Source organism: Ambystoma mexicanum, chromosome 6q (genome assembly GCF_040938575.1).
Source record: "Ambystoma mexicanum isolate Mex_15411 chromosome 6q, UKY_AmexF1_1, whole genome shotgun sequence".
Taxonomy (NCBI): Eukaryota; Metazoa; Chordata; class Amphibia; order Caudata; family Ambystomatidae; genus Ambystoma; species Ambystoma mexicanum.
In genome coordinates this window covers 792,209,037-792,230,982 of record NC_090937.1, presented here as the reverse complement: position 1 = coordinate 792,230,982, position 21,946 = coordinate 792,209,037, and the positions used below count along the sequence as shown (strand labels likewise).

Below are 21,946 nucleotides of genomic sequence, written 5' to 3'. Positions count from 1 at the left end.
TCTGGCAATTCACCCCCCCCATGCAATGTAAGAAATGGAAGGAGATGGAAAGAGGATCACACCGTTCTCAGGAATGCAATCAAATACAATACGAAATTCAGTTCCCCCCAGCAAGCTTAGAGGAAACAGGTAGAAGTTTGAAACACAGGGCCAAAATGCTTTTAAATGTGATGGCAATGGATGGGAAAATGTGCTAACTGATTTTAATTCCCTCTAGAGATTCAGGGTGAGTGAGAGATGCTTGTTGGTATTAGTTCAGGCTCACTTTAGCAATGCTCTATGAGTTATTACCAGGTTGCAAACGGATTTTAACAAAGGAAGGAATGGAGCAACTATTTCGACAAGTGGAGAAATTGAGCCAAATCACAAATCGCGGTAAATTTCGCTAGTGCGTAAATCGCGATTGCGGAAAAAGTATAGGGAGTAGGAAGTCGGTTCTAGCCCAAACGGTTCCAGAGATACGGACGATTTAATAAAGGTAGATTTTCGGTTTATAAATTAAAACTCAAAATGACCGGTGACAGCTTGCAGCTGCAGAATTGACAGGTGACAGTTGTGCAGCTTTAAAAATGACAGATGACACGATTTCTAGGAGGCAGTTCAACTTAGGTTAAAATAGCTTGAATTAGATTATTTTAACTAAGAGATTGGTTCTGCACAGTTCTGCTAGGTACTCACAATATAAATTTGAACTAGGCCTCGTCACGGATCTGGTCAACACGTCCGGCGGCGGTTCTGTCTGCTCGGCGGGTCAATCAGGCACCGGTTCTGCTCACAGCGATCCGGATCTCTGGTTCTGCTCACAGCGGTCTGGGTCAGCTCTGCTCTGCTGGTCTAGCCTCTCTGGATACAGCGGCCTCTGGTTCTGTATACTGCTCTGCTTTCCGTTCCGGATCAAGTGGATTCTGGATGTAACACTGCTTTCTGGGTACTGGCAAAAGTTCTTGGCAAAAGAATTCAGACAGCTCGCCCGGCTGTGGAATAGTTTGCAAATGATTTTAAGGATGCTGAGGCCTGCTGAGAAGAGTTCTCAGTTTGTGGGCCTAGGCCCTTGCTTTAAGTTCTGAAGTAAATTTCTGGTCTCTGAAGATTGATGGATGTGAAGTATGGAGTCTCCTGGCAGAGCGTCCCGCAGAAAATGGAATTGAATGTCTCTACCTGTCCCAGCAGTCTCTTTTTATGTGTTTTGGAAGTGGGTGTGTGCGTGGCATAACTGAGCCTGCCCCTCTCTACTTGTCATTGGCCCAATTCTCCCCTCTCCCATGATTGGGGGGAAGGAAATGTGAGTCAGAGTGATGAGGTCTGTTTATGGGTCAGAGGATCCCCCCCTGGTCAATTTGCCCACAAAACTATATTTGATTCAAATACATATTTCCCAGATACACAATTTGTTGAAATTACATGTACACATTATATATTCCTTATGGTCCATGCTTGTCCGCCTCTGATCTTCCTGGGGGCTTGCATTCAAATATGACAACATTTTGCGCTTTTTGACTGGTTTACCAATATCAGACATTTACCAAAAATTACACACATGTGCGCAAGGAGTATGGACATTAATTGATGAAGTGTCAGATTTTTAACATGCAGACATTTGGAGTGAGACCCTATTTTCCGCTAGCAACCCCCCAGAATACACCACAGGGTCCTAACACCTCTTAAAACGTGCACAGAAAAATCACAAGAATAATGATATTACTTATATAATTTTGACCAGTCCGCACTATGAGTTATCTATCTTTTTAACTTATGCCCTGGTCAAAAAGGGGTGTGGCTTCCCACATCACATGGTGGAAGAACTGGTTTATCCACTTCCCCCAAGCTCAGCTGGCTCTCAAAGGCACTTCTCCTCCCACTTCTCCCAAGAGGAAGCCACTTTACGGCCCCCCCCAATATAACATTTGCCTGAGTCCATTGTTCAGTTTCCTGCAGTCCCCAGGTAATTCAATCAGAGAGGTGTCACCTCCTTGTTGTGGGTGCATCAGAATGCAGCCAGGCCTGGGAACACAGCTGTTGATCCAGTTTCAACTCCTGTCGGGTGTAGTTGTGAGGCAGAATCCAGTTTAATTAAGCCAGGTTTCAGCTAAATGTCACTTTTTGTTCCCAGTTTTCTACATTCAAATCAAACTGACAATTTTTACACATGCAGCTAGAGTGCTGATTCTAAGTTCAAAACTATGACATTTCAACAGTTACAAACTATGTGATACTCAAAAGTAGGTCCCTCATTTAATTTAAACATTTCGATTTTAGTGGTTTTCAGTTCAGTTTAACTTAAGCTGCTGACCTCCACAGCTCAGCCAGTTTTCTTATGAACATTGTTTTGGGCTCTTTTTCTTTCCAGATTTTGTATGCACCAAAACTTCATTCTGCCAAATGTCTGCTGGTGTTCAGTGAGATTTTTTAATATCCTGCAATGTTTGACATAGGCATTTTTAGCTTGCATTCAGAGAAACCAAGGTGATTTCAATGGGCTTTTTAAGCTAACAGGCACTGCTGTTTTTCCTTTGGCACACATTCCACTCATGGCACCACTGGCCCATCACGCTCGCACTGGTGGGTGGAAGGTTAGGCGACCATTTTGGTGTGCGCACAAACTGCGCGGTTCTCCTGGATTCTGGCGCACATGTGGGCTTTTTGGCCATCTTGGATTTTCTAAGCCCACAGCACCAAATGTTGCAGCTTAATGACTCAGGCGTGGGTCAATACACCTGACATCTCCCAGTGGACATAGCAGTCGTTAAATGCGCAGCTCACATGAAAGGGACAGATTTTATCTCACGCAGAAATCAAGCAGCAAACGATGAAGCCAAGGGCATAGCAAATACAGATATAGGAATGATGAACGTTGAAATATGTAATGTGAATGAAAGAATGACTGTAATGATGACTGTAGTTGAAGGATATAATCATATGTCCAAAGCACAGATAATGGAACTCCAAATGGAGGCACCTCAAGAAGAAAAGAATTTATGGACGTGAAGAGGGTGTTATTTAAATCCCCCTGAAGCATTGTGGCAACAAGACAGCACTGGAAAAGGGTGGCGCTGGAACAGCTACACTAACCCGCGCACACAACTAGGGAGAATCTTGCTGTAACTATTGCTGAGTAATGGTTCATACCGAACCTAATGGAGCATGTTGCATTTTTTTATGGTAAACTGTATAGTTTGTCAACAGTTCACGGCTGGGCATACAATGTTTACAGTTAGGGGAGTCATTCCGAGACCTAATGGCCCTTTTCAGCACTTGCATATCGACTATGTCAACATGATTCAAGTATGTAATAGATACAGCGGGCGGATCCAGCTTCCCTTACCTTGCGCCCTCGCACTGGAATGCCCTACCACACACTATCCGTGGAGAGGCCTCCCTCACCACCTTCCGCAAAATGCTGAAGACTACCCTGTTCACATAAGGCTAGACATACTAGCACCATTACCCGATGTATATTGTATCATATGATCAAAAGCAATATCTGTAACAACAGTATGTCATCCTGCAACATTTACAATGTGTCAACAACCGCTATCTTACCTGCACCATGTAACTAAGTCATTGCAAGTAACAGCGCCTCAATGCCCCTGGGCTGTTTGTGCGCTATATAAATGTAAATAAATAAATAAATAAATAATTGTTGTGGTGTGTCCCTTTTTAAGATGGATAGAGGCAGGTACACACCAAGATTCCCCTTGTGTGGTCAAATTTCTATTACGGGAAGTATTTCCTATATGGGCAGTATGTGAAGTCATGAGGTCAGATAATGGTTCTCATTTTGTTAACACAGTGTTTGAACAGATCAGCTTGTTACTTAGTATAAAGCACACATTTTATTCGGCTTATCAATCGCAAGGAAATGGGATCTGTGAGAGTCTCACTGGCTTCATTAAGGAAAGGATAGCTAAGTTGAAGCTTACTCTGAAGATAGGGTGGTTGCATTGCCTACCACATGCACTATATGCATTAAGGAACCAAACAGGTTCTGACCACCATCTTACGCCTCACGAAATTGTGAAAGGAAGGCAAATGAGAACACCCCTAATGCCTCCATCCCAAGTTAAAAGTGATGCTTAGCTAACAACAGAAGTGCTAGGATTGGAACTACATAACTATTCGAACTGTTTGACTTCGAGTGTTTCTGTCATTTCAGGACAGTTGCAGAGACGAGGGTGTAGGGCAGTACAGAACACAGAAGGAGATGCTTCAACAATCCAACCTCTGGAATTTCGTCTTCCCCAACTTTACCCCGGAGATGAGGTCCTAGTGCGTAACCACTCAAGGAAAAAGTGGGACGAGCCCCATTTCAACAGTCCCTTTGTTGGTGAGGACGTAACGTCATCTGCTGTCAAATTGCAGGGCAGGCTCGCTTGGATCGTATAGACTTGCACAGGTAATTTTCCTTCACAGTAAAGGAAAATTGGCATCATGATTGGTGAAAAAACTGGTTCCAGACACACAGAGAAGGTTTATTCTTGTCATCCAGAGCGCAGACAACTGATAAAGGACAAGGCACTGAATCAAGACAGCAGCTTCCAGGATCAAGTCATCATGCAGACCCATTAAAATACGTGTTTCCTTCCTTAGCATCAAATGATCGAGATGGGGAATTTTAATAGCAACGTTGTGTTGCCCCACGAGAACAAACGCTCATATTGTCCAAGAAGTAGATGTTGTAAGATAACGTACCACTGCATAATCTACATGTACATTGTGTTTATACTCATATTGCTTTCACTGACTGTGAGAACTGCATTTTACATAGGTGCAAATGGAGCTAAGACTCCTGTGTATCTTCCTGAGCATAAGGGCGATGCACGTGTGGCAACTACAAAGCAGCCTAGACCCTACATAGTTATTCCTGTCCCAAGAAAAGATGGCAGGATACCTGATCTTGAAATGGATGTTGTTAGTAATCAGTCACACACAACACTTGTTTCAGAGAATACTTTTAAATGCCGGAGACAAGGTTGGCAGATCAGGCAAAGTAAGGGTTTAATAGAGATTGGGCCTACCCAATTAATACATACCAATACACCTGGTCCAGTGATAAGTGACCGAAGAACAAGTGCCAAATGAAAATCCCAGATGAAAATGATGAGAGACATTTCTATACATAAAGCATTTGCTGAGAAAATAGAACTTGCTGAGAGGAAAAGACCTGTTGTACTTTCTTCTACACAGGGAACCTGGATGGACGTTCCTATAATTAAGCCAACCAAAGGAGTTATGTTGATACATTTAGAAACATAGGGCCTCATTACGAGTTTGGAGGCAGCCATGGTGCTATTAGCGCCATGGCTGCCTCCAAACCCCTGTCTGGGTCCGGGTAGTCGGAATGGGGTCTTACCGGGTCATTCCAAACTTGGAGGACCCAGTAGGTCCCCAATCTGAAAACCATTCCCCATTCCCATTCGAGCCTCCATAGGGCTCACTGGGAATGGGGAAGGAGCTAATAACGGGCCTGCAAATAGCGGGCCCGTTATTTGCTCTCTGGTCCCTTAGCGGCTCCCACTAAGGGCGGCTGGTAAAACCAGCCGGCCTTAGTGGGACCCGCTAAGGGACCTCGGAATGCGGCAGTAGGGGGTTAACGGCACCGGCATCCTTATCGGTGCCGTTAACCCCCTACCCCCGCACTCGTAATGAGGCCCAAAGTCATAGAAAACTACATGAAGAGTTTGAGAACCAAAAAAAGCACCCAAGAAGATAATTATGAACTGAATGATTATCTGGACAGCACAGCACACTTGGGAAATAACATATGGTACCAACATATTAAAGAAGTTGGAAGAAGAACGTCAAATGAAGAATGCTTTGTATGTGCACTCCTGCCATACAGCATGGGGAAGTCGAAGATCTTCATAGCTATTGAAATAGATGTCCTAACTGCACACTGCATAGTGCACCTAGCTTTCTGTAGTACAAGAGACCAGATTTTGGGTCAAACTGCCTCTCTCAAATGGGCAACTGAATGGACAGATCCAGATGAAGATGACAATATCCTAGATATAAAGACAAGAAACAACACCAAGACTAAGGATCTTGTGATCAGATAAGAGAAACATGGAGTAAAAGGAACTGGAATAAGAAGAGAATTAAATAAAAAACTGAAAGTTCCAGGAAATTCTGAAGAAGAAATTCATAGATGGAAAAACAAAGGCCAGATACAGATTTGGGGAACTGCTCTATCACCAGATGGCTGGGAGGAAGGGGAGTAGTGACCTGCAGAGTCTGGGTAATAATGGGTCAATTCCAATCAACAATCGAGAATGCTCTAATGTTATGTAAACCATTATGGCCAAAACTTGCTAAACTACTGACATGGGTTGAAGACAGAGGAGGACCCCTGCAGATAGTACCATTGGAGAGTTCTAAACTGTGCTTCAGGATCAATGGTACAAGAAAAATGTGGAAGAATCAGAACTGTGGGTGAATCTTCGATGCACTAGGAATGAATATCGGAACAGCAGTAATCATGGATCATTATTGGGATTGTGGATCCAAGGCCTATATCAGACTGCCTAAAGATTGGGGAGGAATCTGCACATTAGTAAATGTCCATGCTCCTGCATTGCTGATTCCTAAAGGTGACCTGAACATTAATAGTGTGCCAAAAGCAGATGCTCACCTGAGGAAGAAGAGATTTTTGGACCTGATAAAGAGGATGAAGAGAGAGAACTACTTTTCAGCCAAATCAATAGAAGCTTTTGACTCTATCCCATATGAACACAGAATATTCACCCAGACTTCTTCAGTATTCACATTGATCTTCATGCCAAGGGTCCAGGTTGGAGCAAATACCAAGTGGCTTCAGATCACCAGATGGGAATTGCTGCAGACAATTAACACTACCATAAAAGGATTCAATGCAATCAGAGAAGAACTGGGAGCTGTAAGATTGATGACTCTCCAGAACAGATACGTCCTGGATATGATCACAGCTATGGATGGAGGTATTTGTGCACAATTTGGAGAATCATGTTGCACGTTCATACCTTCTCATGATTGATGACGAGAATGCTGACGAAAATCCATGACCAGATGATAGACGAAGTAGAAGACATTGCTGATGACAGCTGGTTTGGAAATCTTTTCTCTTGGGTTCCACAATGGATTGCAGATATGTTCAAGTTTCTTGTATCCCTGTTATTGTTAGTGATACTAAGATTCTGTGTGATCAAGATAATAATCTCACAGTGCAAGAAAATAGCAAAGAAAGCCATAGGGATGAAAATCATGATTGATGTTGAACCAGGATGGAAGCCTAAAGATCTGACTGATGATGAAACCAGAGACTTTTTGAAGGCCAGTATCCATGCACCTGAGGAAATGAAGTTCCTGTATCCAAAGGACCATAAGAAGTATGTGGGAAAATGGATCTATTGCAGTCCAAGTGGACAGTGCTTTCTCATGACATGGAACATAGATGAGCATGTGAAATCAGCTGGATGCCTGAAGGGAGTCATAAAAATATGGATCCGTAGGAAGCATCTCTTCAGACCAGGATGTCTAGATGTAGAAAGTGATGTGAGAGTGGTCGATAAATCGGCCAGAGGGGGAGTGTAGAGGAGGAGAAAAGTACCCCCACTCCAACTGTCCTGCCTACATTACCTGAAAGGTATGAACCAAAGTATGTGGCATACACAGAACAGTTAAACCAACAAAGACAAGAATGTGGACTCTGTGCACTACCCATAAGAGTACCTATAACTAAGAGAATATGGGAGGTAAAGTACCCATTAAGGAAACCATACCTGCATACAAGACAATATGATGGCCATTTGAACGAGATTCCTGAAGAAACGGAGAAACTAAAAGGTAAAGATGAATGGTGATGTCACACAAAATCGAATTGACACCCGTAGAAGAGATAAACAGACCAGAGGATTCAGACGATTTATAACCCATCAGGAAAGTATCAAGGATAAGTGACATATTGGGATCAAGGTGAAGAAACTTATGCCACAGACCTGATGAATATACTTAGTTTAAACGTGTAAAGATGCAGTGAAACGCAAGCATCAAAGCAGTCATGAAGCTAGCCACATGCTTTTGAATAGATTGGACCGCGGCATGCGCCAACATTGGAATTGGCTGACATTGGATACAATTAACATGAAAGAACAGAGGCTCCTGTTCAGAGAGGTCAAGCAAAAACAAAAGACGTCAAAGGGTCAAAGGACTGTTGGAGAATAAAATCAAATACATGAAAAGCTCAATTTCATGGTGTTCAGTCACGTGGTAGAGGGAAGTTGGATGGGCAAGATGGTCACACCTACCACGAAGGCCAGCTGGTGCCCACATTCCCTACAAATTCTCAGAACACAGTACAGACTCAAGGCCAAACTTCAAACACTAATTGACACTGGACCATTGAGGTGATGATGGATGATATGCTAATTGGTGGGAAGCTGGTGCTAAAACGAGCTCACCCACACCTGGTTGTTCAGTCTGCGTGCTGCTAAGACGTAGGTGGAAAAGTACTGACGGGGGTTAGGAGCTAACCAATTGTAGTGGACCCGTAATTAAGGGTCCTATAGTTTGTGTAGCCAATGGGACGCTGTACATTTAGTGACATTGATGGTGGCCATTTTGAGGAGAGGACTTTGTTGCCCCACCTGATGTTATGTATCCTAGCACCTTCCTCCACTGCTCTATACAGATATAGAGCCTATACTCCTGGACCCAATCACACCCTCCGTTAGGTATTTGTAGTTTGCCATGTAGGATGACGTTGGTAATGACGCAGGTCAAAAAGTCAATGATGACCAATTATGGGTATACAAGCCCAGTTGTTTATGAAGTAAGTAGAGTCAGAGGATCGAGTGATTGCTGATGTTCGTTGTACTCCCTGTTTTAGATACTTGACATTAAAACAGCCAAACTTTGCCAAACTATTTGTGTTGTCTTGATTACTGATGTATGAATAAAATCTGTATCCCCATCCATCTCCAGGGTATCACTACTTATCTTAAAGGGTGTCTGAGAGAACATCCAGGTCACAGGACATAGAGGCAGGCAAAAAGCTGTGTTTGGATTGCCATCCATAAATAGGTCCTATTGCTTATAATGAGATGACCTAGGATGTCTGCTGACTTCTCCTGTCCACTAACCCAGAGATATTTAAAGTGAGTAAATGTGTCCAATAGAAGAAACCACTGGTAGGGATCTGGGTGAATTAATATCCATCAATGGGGTGGGCATACAGAATTAGACCCCTAGTATTTCTTATTTATGAATAATGTAATTAATTCCCACACACTCAACGAACACAGAGGAGATCTTTGGTAAATTTTGAAATCTTCAAAATCTTGTGAATAATTATATAATCGTTAAAGTAATTGTGGATCACCTATTACCCTTTTGCCAATCCCAAAAATCCCCTAAAGTGGAAGGGAGCATTCAAAAACGAAATCTCAGATTGTTAAACACTTCCGAACTCTGCCTAGAAGCAGAACGGGGTCCAAATGGTAAACAGAATCTCTGGGGCTGTGCTGTGCAGACATGTGTCTCCAGTGTTAAGCAATGGGAAAATAACTGCTTTTTTTAAAGCACCCTTTAAATACAGATAGTGAATAGGGAACTCCAAATTGAAGGGGGGCATTTTCACTGCATAGTGGCAAAGGAAAGGGTTTCATCATATGTTCAAAAGAGTCTATTATTAAAGGTTTGTTGTGCTAGAACCTTGCTTGAAATGAAAAGTGGGCAGGAAGGTCTGAAATAAAGAGTGATGCACAGGTTTATTCTTTTGTTCAACAGAAACGCGCTACGTGTAGTTAAGTTAAACCAACTACAAATTACACTGTCAAATAAAATTGTCATGTCATGTTTAAGGGTTCCACATTTATTATCCATACATTAGGGGTATTCCTGTGAGTACCCAATCATCTGAAGTATTGTTTAGGCCTGTGTTTCTCTTTACAAGTGACCAGGGGGGATTAGAGATCTGAACTGAAAACTACATGCTGTGGTGTTTTATATGTTCTGTGTTCTCTGGCTCTAAAAAATGATTTTTTGGTTTTAATTTGTTTGCAATAAGAAAAAGTACTTGTAAGGAAAGGTTTTGCACCACAGAGTTGAGCGCCATACTTATTGATAATTGGTGTGTATGTTTGGATTTTGTCTAGGAAAATAAAGTATATTCTTTCTGCACACTGGCCTGGTTTTTGGTTTACCTATTGCAAAAGGGATGAGGGAACACTGGTGCAAAAACCATAGTCTTTCAACGCAGTTGTGCAAAAGATCTTTGGGCATCCGTGGTCAGCTCTACTCTACTGTAATTTTGACAAAGATGGCACTATTGAAATTGCTGTCTTCATTAAAAAAAATGTTTTTGTGTGAAAAGAGAGACCTGGGGCCGGATTACAAAAACTGTGTACCAGTGCAAGTGTAATTGTGCCTGGCCTTAGGGCAAATTTGACTCTAGGGCAGAACACCTATTCTTTCAATGCATTGTTGCACCATGGTGAAGTCTACCCTGGTGCTAATACAGCATGCCATTATCACTAGGGCAAACGTTGTTCTGGTGCACACGTGCATTGAAAGCCTATTTTGTTTGCACTAAGGTCAATTTGATTCTACTGCTAACACTGTGCAAAATTTCACTTGCAGCAGTGCAAAGATAATGTAATCGTTCTTAATATGTTGAGAAAAATATTATTCAATTAGGTTCCTGCCTACCCTTTATGTACATTCTCCTAATTGATAAACTATTTGAACAAATCTCATTATATAAACATGTTGGCATACACATTGCGCTCATCTGTCTATGGACACAGCAGGTCAATCGAGCCCACCGTGCTATTGGATACACTACTAAAGCAGTGATCCGACTCCATACTAATTTAGAGAAGAGAGTGGCAACTCCTGCTCTGCAGATAAATGGGTGCATTTGTGGCACAAATAATTGGTGTTTGCTAACTGGGTTCAACAACACTGGTAATGGTGCCGGCGCCGTTAAACCCACTCCGCACTATTACGAGGTCCCCTCGCGGGCCCCCGCTGTGGACGTCTGGTTTGTCCAGACGTCCATAGCGGGTCCTGCGAGGGGACCAGGGAGCTAACAACCGTTGTTAGCTCCCTCCCCATTCACATTGAGCCCTATGGGGGCTCGAATGCGAATGGGGAAGGACCAGGCCCGGGCTCCCTGAAGGAGGAAATACCGGGCCTTCCACACTCGGAATGACCCGGTAATTCCCCATTCAGAGAACCCGGATCTGGACACGATTTTGGCTAATAGCTAATAGTGCCATGGCTACCTCCAAAGTCGTAATGAGGCCCAAAGTCTATTATCATTGTCCTCAGCCACCACACTAATACTGCATCATGAACTAGACATAAGGGCTGTTGATTAGGTTATAACATTGAGGCTATGGTTTTCTTTGGGTACCGACTTGGGTAAGGCAAAAATCGGACCTTTACCGCGTTCAACTAAGGAGGATCTGTGGTATGGGTCAGATCATAAAGGTACCATTGTTTACAAACATTCTCCTTCTCTTGACCCAGTGTTTACTCTGAAGGTATTGCGGCAGCTGATATGACGAGGGGAACAGAGGCCTTTTGGGGTATTAAGGCAGGGCAGAATCTTGATGTCCTCATATCAACACGGTTAGCATTGGACTACCTTGTGATTAAAACAGCAGAGGATGTCAAGACTGATAATGGTATTATCTAGCCTTCTTATCAGAAAACCCTGTAAATCGAACTGAGAATCCAGACCTTGCCAGTCCTGCCATGGTTGGAAGTGGGAAGATATGGGCACGATGTGTTTGTGTGCCTTAGGTCACATATAAAAAGTTAGTCACTTCCTGTTCCTCCGCCCGCATTATAAGATCTTCAGCGTACCCTGGTTGAAGGCAATTCTCAAAGAACAGGGTATTGGGGAACTGCAAGCAGCTTACATGTTGTGTTGGTCAAACTGTCAATTCACATGTAGATTTTGCATTTTCCCAGTATTTGGACAGAGCAACGTGACAAGTAAGGTTTTAGCAAATGTCTGTAGCTAGCTTGCATGTTGCACTTTGACCGGTACTATTAATTGTTTGTGGCTTGGACGTGTATTGCATTCTGTTTTACTGTCAAGTATGAAGACTGATTTATAGGGTTTCCTTCTTGTTGATCTGGGCCTGAATGAAAACACAGGAGAAAGAAACACATGGAGCCAGGTGAACTAATGCAATTTTCTTCAAAATATGCAGGGAATGGCTTGGCTCTTTGTGTCACGCACAGCGGTGTTGCTAGCTCTGGAAAAGATCCAGGGCTACGCTAATGTCGGGACTGTCAGGACTCGGGCCAACCTTGCATTTTGGGTGTAGCCCCTGTGCTTCTTTCTGGGGCTACAACCAAAGACCTGGGGCTATAGCCTCCTAAACCCCTCCCTACCAATGCCTCTGGTCACGCATGACACAGGGCAACTCGGCAGCAATGATTCACCACTGGTGCTCTCACCTTGGTCTTTCTCCTGCTGCTCTGGTCCATCCACCAACTGACCTTTCATGCAGATCTGGCCCATCTGCTATGACAGTCGGCACACATTATTCTAAGTGCCTCACTGTAAGAACCAGGAAAAATGCAGAGCTGTTTGGATCTGACTCCACAAGTCACTGGTTTGCGCTATCCTCCCTTTATGTACCAATATAATGTCTTCCACAAAGACATCACGGTTTTCCCCTAAAAAATCATGTCTTTCTGCCTTGTCTTCTTTTCTATTTTTATAAGGTGAAGCAGGTCTCGGGATTACTAAGGCACCAATACCACAAGCCACACCTCTCCTATCAACTGCTTTAGAGATGTCAGTTGCTGCTACCACTGCCATTGTTAAATAAGCAGCAGAAATGTACTTATCTAGCTCCTATATGCCTCAGGGTATGGTGCGCTCTACAAATGCCAAAATAAATAAATAATGTTTATCACTTTACAGCAGTGGTCATGGAAAAATAGGCAAATTAACTTGAGCAATATGGATGCTGTGTATGTGCTGGTGTCACCAATATGCTTGCAATGGTGTCTGCGCGAGGAGCCACACAGAAACTTATCTCAGCCTGTCATTGAGTGGAGCTGTGAGCAGGAGGTACATAATTCAATGTAATTCATAGATAACACGCATCACATAACTGTACCTTGCGTTGGTTAACCCTATTGCATAGCAAGTGTAGCAGAACATAATGTGACTTAGCATGACACCACATGGCTTTACATTACATGATAAAACATAGCGCAGCAAAATAAACATAGAATAAAGTATTAAGGTAGGGATGGCAATAAGGATGTGTTGAACACGAGGTAATAGCAGCTCCTTGGTATTCAGAATCACTCACTAAGCAGGAGATACATCTGGGGATCAGTGTGCTACTTCCTTATGATTTGAGTCAAACTATAACCTTGTGCCAATTATTTAGAATGCATTATGGTTTAAATGTCTTCTGGATGGGTGTTACTGCTTCTTTAGACACATCCCAAACCCCCAGAGTTAATGCTGCATAGGTATGTGTGTCTGTATGGCCACAGTTGGCTTGGTGAGCCAAATCCAGCTCCTAGTGGGTGGTTGTGTCAAGCTAACCAAGCTCTTGCTGGATACAAGCAGGAGCTAAATAGCTCCCAGCTCCTGGAAATTTCGAATACTAACAAGGCAATTAAGTTATGAAGACAACCATGTTATTTAAATACTAATAATTAAAACCACATTTAATTTACGATCTCAGTTTGTCTATTTATTTTACTCACTCTAAAACCACAATTTTTAACTTCAGCACGAAAAGTACAAAACATGTATTACTGCTACCACAAAGTCCCAATAGCCTTCTAGACCTCAGGAGTGGACATTATTGCTTGAGATAATATCCTGTCTCCAACTTGTAGCCCTCAGCTCCCCTCTGGCCATAACCTGTTGGCAGGTCATTATTCCACAATAACAACCCTTCCCTCTGTCTTTAAGGCTATAGTAAATATGTGGGTCTTGTCAAATTAAACAGTTGTTTTCGAGACTGAGGACACCTGTTGAAGGAGGGAAAGGTCTGACTACTTAATAATTTAAAGGTTTCTAAAGGATTTCACTGTGTCTGGACATGGATCAAAGGTGTCTGGTCATTAGCTAAAGTGCCAAGGTTGTGCAGTCTTACTTTAATAACCTCCTTCTTTGAAGGATTAATATTGAGGATATTTTCATCCATCCACTGCCTGATGTTTGTTTGTTTGTTTGTTTATTATTTATAATTCACGTCATACCTGGGGGTAACAGGGTGCAGCAGTTACAAGAATATGCTAAGCTTAGTTACACAGAATTATACAGTATACAGGTAAGAAATAGATAAAAAGAGGGCATATTTACAAACATGGTATACAAACATTTACAAACATGGTATACAAAAGGCATATTCAAAAATAGAGATTAGAGGAGGGCTAATTGCAGGCTGTAGTTGTCATAACAGTAGGCATGGCATAGGAATGCTGGTTGTTGGATTTTAGCCATATGATGGTGTTGGCTCTGAACTTGTGGTAGGTTTAACACAGATGTAACAGAGACATGACTTTATAGTTGAAGAAGTAAATCACAACTTGTCCACAAAGAGAGTGCCCGCAAACAATCCTCCTCTTGTCACGCACCCAACCTCTTGAACTCGATCCTGGTGTCATCTCAGAATGGCCCCACAATTCTCTAATTTTGCAAATCTCTACAACATGTATTTTTCAACAACACCTGGCCAAGGACTAAATCAAATGTATACACATTCCTACACACAGACCTGAACTCAAGAGTACTCTGTTAAATTACATATTTGCAAAAAGACAAAGCTCTCATCTTACTAACAAAACACACATGCAGACTGTCCCTACTAAGAAGAACACCCTGACCCTATTCAGAGTCTATTAGAAAAAGGAGAATATCAATAGGTCACTTGGGAATTTTGATAATGAATTAGTTCTGGATTCTGACAACTCCAATTGGGACAGATCTGTTTTAGATCCGGTTACCTCTTTATAAGTCCCATTTTAGCTGCAGGCCTAGAATTGTCTAATAAAATAACAGGGCATTCTTCCTATAAGCCAGCACCTACAGTATGTGTTTTTTAAATTATGTATTTATTTAGCATTTGTATAGCACGTCTAACCCGTGGGTATCTGGGCGCTGGAAAGAAGGTAATACATTTTACGGGTGTTACCACGAACAACAATGGAAGACATAAGCTTGACATGTAGCCAGGTTGAGCATATTTACTGCCAATAGGTATTTACATAAACAGTAATCCCATAGGTATTCACAGATACAGAAATTATATTTACAGATACAGTCATAATCCCATAAGTATTTACAGATGCAGTAATCAAACATATTTACAGAAACAGTATTATTGTATATTGATGATACTGTAGAAATAGAGGCAGGGCCTGGTGAATACTCTTGCTGAAGGGGGACTACAAGTTGGATGTAAGGAACATGTTTATGCTATGTGGCATTTGCAAACTGCTCACCTGTCACTGTCATGACTTCGAAGTGTGCCTAAGAAAAGGATAACTGCAAATGTGGAGACGGATGATGTTTTATTGCATAATCAAGTAGCACAAAGCAATAGCAGAGAAAAATAGGCAAGTTTAACTTGAGCAATATGGATGCTGTGTATGTGCTGGTGTTCACCAATATGCTGGCAATGGTGTCTGAATACGCGAGGAGTCTCAAAGAAGCTTATCTCAGCCTGTCATTGAGTGGAGCTGTGAGCAAGAGGTACATAATTCTATTTAATTCATAGATAACAAGCATCACATAATTGTACCTTGCGTTGGTTAACCCTATTGCATAGCAAGTGTAGCAGAACATAATGTGACTTAGCATGACACCAACTGGCTTTATATCACATGATAAAACATAGCATAGCAAAACAAAGATAGAATAAAGTATTTTGGTAGTGATGGCAATAAGGATGTGTTGAACAGGAGCTAATAGCAACTCCTGGGTATTCAGAATCACTCAGCAAGCAGGAAACACATCTGGGGATCAGGGTGCTGCTTCCTTGTGATTTGCAAATCCAACTTCCCTATAAGAGTTAAACTATAACCTTGTGTCAATTATTTAGAACACCTTATGTTTTAAATGTCTTCTAGATGTGTGTTACTGCTTCTTTAGACCCATCCCAACCCCCCAGAGTTAATCTTGTATAGGTATGTATGTCTATATGGCTACAGTTGGCTTGGTGTGTCAAATGCAGCTCCTAGTGGTTGGTTGTGTCAAGCTAACCAGGCTTTTGCTGGATACAAGCAGGAGCTAAATAGCTCCCACCTTCTGGAAATTCCTTAAGTTTTCTGCGGATGAGGCGTGGGAGGGGTCTGCTCTAATGGCTAGAGGTAGGGTGCTCCAGCCTTTGACTGCCACAACTGGGAAGCTGCTTCACCCGGCCTTAGTTCTTTTGAATTTAGGAACCGTGAGAAGGAAGGCTGAGGCGGAGCGTGTAGGCTTGGTGGATTAGGTTGGAATGAGCAAGTTTGTGAGATATTTGGGAGCTATATTAGTAAGGCATTTGTGGGTGATTGCAATTGTTTTGAATTTGATTCGGTGCTGAAACGGTAGCCAGCGCACTTTGCATCTGATTTCAGAGATACGTTCTTTTCTTGGTATGTTAATTTTCTTTTCCTTTATTGCGAGCAATGGGTCTCAAAACACGTACAGGCTGCATACATTCTTGATGCACGCAGTGCACTGCGGAACCTGTATATGAACTACTGACTAGTTTACTCAAAATCAATATTGCAAGAGAGTTCAGTTAATGAGCTTGAAACTGTGTTCATATAAGGTCACACACCTTCTAGTGACTTGGAAAATCTTCATAACTTGCATATATTCATATATCCTCTCATATATATCGACCAACTTATGTTTATTTTATGGACACATTGTTCAGATCTCTCTTGAACATGGGCCTTGGCAACACTTTATAAAACTGCTGAAATGAATAAGCAAATGAACAGATAAATAGATATGTACCCCTTTAGCTAAAGACAATAATAGTGTGCATACATCACCACAACTGGTACTGTTCACCTTCTACACCTTGAACACCTCTTCACTAAGGCTGGACTGGGTAACTGCTGAGTACATGCCTCGCTGATGAACTTATATAACTCTTCGTTGGGCAAAATGAGACGCCTCTTGCCTGCACTGCAACTGCACTCGAGTACCACACATGATGGGCCTCATTAAGAGGTTGTCAATGCGGAAGAAATTAGCCACTTTTCCTGCATCGCCAAATTGCAACTTTGAAAGAATAAGAACCGGTGGAAATCAGTGAAATTACCACTCAGTAATTTAGCCGGTGGTAATTCCCCAAGAAATCCCGAATGGAGAAAAAATGGGGATTTACACTACCTACCACCACTTGTAATTTCGTGCTAAACACAAAGTACCAAGTGGTGGTAAGGGTCATTCTGTTTGGCGGCATTTCAGCAGATTTACTGCCTGAAATACCGCCAAACTCGTAATGAGGCGCATGAAATACCGCCAAGCTTGTAATGAGGCCCATCATCAGAGCTTCATAATGGCAGAGTTTCAAAGAACGTTTTTGGATGACAGATGTTCATGTTCATCACTAAGTACTGCACAGTCCTCAGTATGTTCTCTCTACTTAAAACAAAAGCAATACGTGTCCCCCTTGATTAGTGGCCAAACCATCTTGGCAACTCCACTGGGAGGGCCAGAGAGGTGATAAAATGGCATTGCAATTTAACAAAAATATCCAGCTCAGACTGACCTGCTTCCTAAGAAGGTGGGTGAGCCGTGTTGCCTTTCCGCATTGTCGCGTGGTAACGATGCAACCAGGTTCACACAAAATGTTACAGATCTAGTCAAATGAGGTTTGGTTTACACATTTCATTTTTTATATTTCCTTTAGAGCTTTATAGTCCATTCTGATGAAAAAGCACACAATGTGCTCTTGTGATCCAGTATTTTGAGGAAAAGTCACAAAATCGCTCGATATCATAATATATTAAAATACGCTCTCCTGACAAATTGCAAGAATGGAGGCTAGGGGTAAAGCAAAGACAAATAATGTTCACTTGTATAAACATCCAATGATTTTTGCAGCATCTATAATGCGAGCGTCATGACTTACCTCAGGAAAGATCAATTTGCGGATGCTCTCCGCTAACGTGTGCAGATACACGCGGGTCCTGCTGGTTTTCCTTTGGGGGAGGCTCCCCGCAATGTCTTGTTCACAGACATCAGTGCAGATGGGCAGCTCGGCTCCAGAGCTAATTGGCACTTGGGCGCACTCCTCCTCGAGCTCCTCTGAATCCTGGCTGCGTGTTAGTAGAGAGAAGGGGCACTCCCCCGTGATCTTCAAGTCTTTCAGCTTGGTGCAGAACATGCTGGATGATGTGTAGATCTGCCAGTGAAAATGACTCTTCTGATTTTACAAGTGCCTGACTTTGTTTGGTGTCATATCAGTGTCAATAGGAGCCCTCACTCCCAAGAGCCACACTGTCACACAGTGCGTAAGTCGCTCATGTAGGCCACAGACTCTGCTTCACTCCAACGGCCACGTTTTCACAAAGTGCGTATGCCGCTCATGTAGGCCAGAGACTCTGCCTCACTCCAAAGGGCCACGTTTTCACAAAGTGCGTAGGTCGCTCATGTAGGCCAGAGACTGTGCCCCACTCCAAAGATCCACGTTTTTCACAGAGTGCGCAAGTGGCTCATGTATATTGCCAGGCTCTGCCTCTCTCGGAAGAATCGTGTTTGACACAGTGCGTACGTCACTCATGTAGGCTGAAGACTCTCACTCTGAAGACCCGCGCGTTTCACACAGTGCATAAGAGGCTCATGTATGCTGGTAGCCTATGCTTCACTCTGAAGAGTTATGTTTCGCACAGTGGATACGTGATCATATAGGTCAGGCATTTGGCCATACTTCCAATGGCCCCCTGTTTTACACAATGCAAGAGTGGCTAATGTAGGCCACAGACCGTATATTACTCACGATTATAGGTGGAGGAGCATGTTACAGATATAACTTAATTATGATAAATCGGCCTGCAGTCCTGCCGACTGTCACATCACTTTAAGGGGGTCCGCTCAATTCTGGCAGCAGAGAGCCCATGAATAGTAGAGCTTGTCATTCTATAAGGATGATTTCTTTCGCCAGGGAGTTGATGTCAATCATGATGTCAATTTACACTCCTGCAACGAAGAAGATAGAACACAATTATTTACTGCAGAAGTTACAAATGTGTCTAATTGTGAAACTACAAACTAGTGAAAAAAAAGTCTAATTGCATGAATTATATTTAATTGTTTAAATCGCTATCTGTTATAATTACAATACTTATCACACTTGCAAAATAATGCTTGCTTATTTACATACAAAATGATGTACATCCTATGCATATGAACTGGCCCTTGCACATGGGTGAGCTGTATCTACATATTGTGGAATCAGGAAAGGTCTTTTACTCATCTCCAGAGAATCAGGACCAGCCGAATATACTTAACCCAGCACGCCTATGAGACTAATTGAAGGAGGCATAGGAGTGAATGGTCTGAGCTAGGTTGATAGGGGCTATTAGAAGCAAACCTGTTGCCAGATTAAATTGTTGTCGTAGCGCCACCACTACAGCTTCTGGCTTTGGGAGCAAAAGGGATGCCATCAAGAGATTAAACATCAGCTACCTTTCCAGGTAGGGGTATTCAATCAGGCTTTTCAGCACCCTCAGGGGCACAACAGTAAGTGTTTGCGTTCTCCGGCATTAACACAAGTATGATACTCCCCTGCCATAGGGACTACTAGCAGGGCTCTGCAACCTGTGAATCTACACAGGTTTTGTACTATGACTCCCATCAACATTCATCATCGACTAAACTAGCTATGGCTGATGGGTGTTGCAGTCTAAAATAACTGGAGAGTCAATGGTTGCTGACCCCTATATTTCTCTCCAAATTTCTTTGTCATGGTATAGCTCAGTATAAATGATTGTAAGGTAATGTAATGTAATGTACATACTTCTAACGCGCCGAAAGCATGTGGGCATCAGGACGCCGAGAGCCAAATAGACAAATTCACATCTTGATCCCAATTAACAGTTGGAGCCGAACGGACATTGGAAACCTGCCTTTAATGACGAGTTTTTATTGAAACAGGAACGCTTTCAGTGATTTCCTCAAACTTAGATAATTCTCCTCTTGCCGAAGAGCGGACGGCAGTTTGTTCCAATAATATGCTGCCTTGACCGGAAAAGATCTACCTCGTCCCCTAGTGCGCGATTTCCACAAGGTATATTCAGTAAGCGTGTATCAGCTGATCTTAGGCATCTCGGAGGTGTGTAGAAGGAGTATTGTTTTTTAAAGTAACTCAGTGCCTCCCCAAATAGGCACCTCTGGCCTATCATCATAGCTTTGAATTTGACTCTTATCTTCCACTCTAAGCCAGTGTACAGCTCTTACCCCTGTTGATATATGTTCTCTTTTTTTGATTCTCTTAACTACACGAACTGCATCGTTTTCCATTACTTGGCACCTTTCCAATTCACTCTTGGTGGCTCCAAGTAATAGGGCATTGCCATAGTCTAGGCATGATAGTATGACTGCTCTCGCAATGGTGGCTGTATTTTCTTCATTGATGTAAGGTCTTATAGCTCTCAGTAGGCGCAGGTAGTAGGCATTTGTTTTTGTGCGGTAGTTAAACAGAATTTCTGAGCCCACTGATGCTCCAACCATCATCCCAAGTGTTTTAACTTGAGGCATTACCAGGATATTAGCATCATTGATGGTAAAGGCTTTATATTCTGCCCCATGATTGGATCTCGTCTGTCGTGTTCCGAAAATCACCAGTTCGGTCTTTGTGTTATTAAGATGATTTTGCATCCAGATCTCTATGATTTCATAGACCTCTGCTATTTTTGCGCTTTCAATGGTATGGTCACCTTTGAGTTAGAAAATTAGGTGTATATCATTGGTGTAATTTGTGAAGAATATGCTGATGTTTTCTGAGAGATCACAGGGCTTCTCATACAGAGATTAAGCATTAAGGGGGATAAACTTGCTCCCTGATGGAATCCAAAAATAATAGGGGCAGCCTCTGAGAATTTGTCACCCCAGTGTACTCATGCTCTCCGGTCCTTAAAAAATGAGGCCAGCCATGCCAGAGCAATTGAGGAGCATCCTGCTATTTTGTCTAGCGCTACTTGTTGAAGCTGATGACCCACTAGGTCGAAAGCTGTGCTGAGGTCAAGCAGCATGAGAATCCCTGATTTACCTTTGTCTACCAAATCTAGCATGTGGATCTGGAGATCTAGCATGGCGTATTCGGTGCTATGAGAGGCCCAAAAACCTGATTGTTGTTTGTGCAATATCTTTAGAGCTTCCACATGTTTTTGCAATTGATTTGTTGCAACTTTATCCAGAATTTTCAGGATAAAATTTGAGTTGGTAAAGGGTCGTAGATTACTGGGCTCTTCAGGATCCAGGCCCGCTTTTTTGACTAACAGTGTTATCGTCACATCCTTAATCTCCTTTGGCACAACGCTCTCGCTAAAAGATGTGCTGACCATCCTAGACAGGACTGGAGAGAAAAGTTCTTTATGGTCAAAAATGATTTTTGTGGCAGAATATTCTCTGCACATGAAGTTGGTTTCATTTTAGACATTACCAGACATAATTCTTCCTCTGAGATAGATGAGAAACTGAAACTCTCTCTTTCTTCCGGTGTCGGGGTGTCTCCTGAGAGAGCTACTGTATCTCCACCTGCTCTAGCTGTGATAATATTATTTCTGGCTTTCTGGATCTTGGCAGCAAAAGCTTCTTGAACCTTATCACAGTCTTTCCTTGTGGGTATATGAGGAGGTGAGAGCGTCTTAGGTTTTTCAATCCCTTTGAGTATCTCGAAGATTTTGCTAGAGGTATTTGAGGCTGCCTCTATTTCTCTGTTATAGTAGTTGTTCTTAGCTTCTTTGACACCTTTCCCAT

General features: G+C 42.5%; 1 protein-coding gene across 1 annotated transcript in view; it reads right to left on the bottom strand.

Moving 5' to 3' along the window:
- Positions 1–21,946, bottom strand: part of GUCY1A1 (guanylate cyclase 1 soluble subunit alpha 1) — a 545,497-nt gene that overhangs the window by 405,268 nt on the left and 118,283 nt on the right. The window contains exon 2 of the mRNA XM_069631322.1: positions 18,099–19,165. Coding sequence (XP_069487423.1) covers positions 18,099–18,353 — 255 coding nt within the window. The 5' untranslated portion in view covers positions 18,354–19,165. The remainder of the gene's footprint in view (positions 1–18,098; positions 19,166–21,946) is intronic.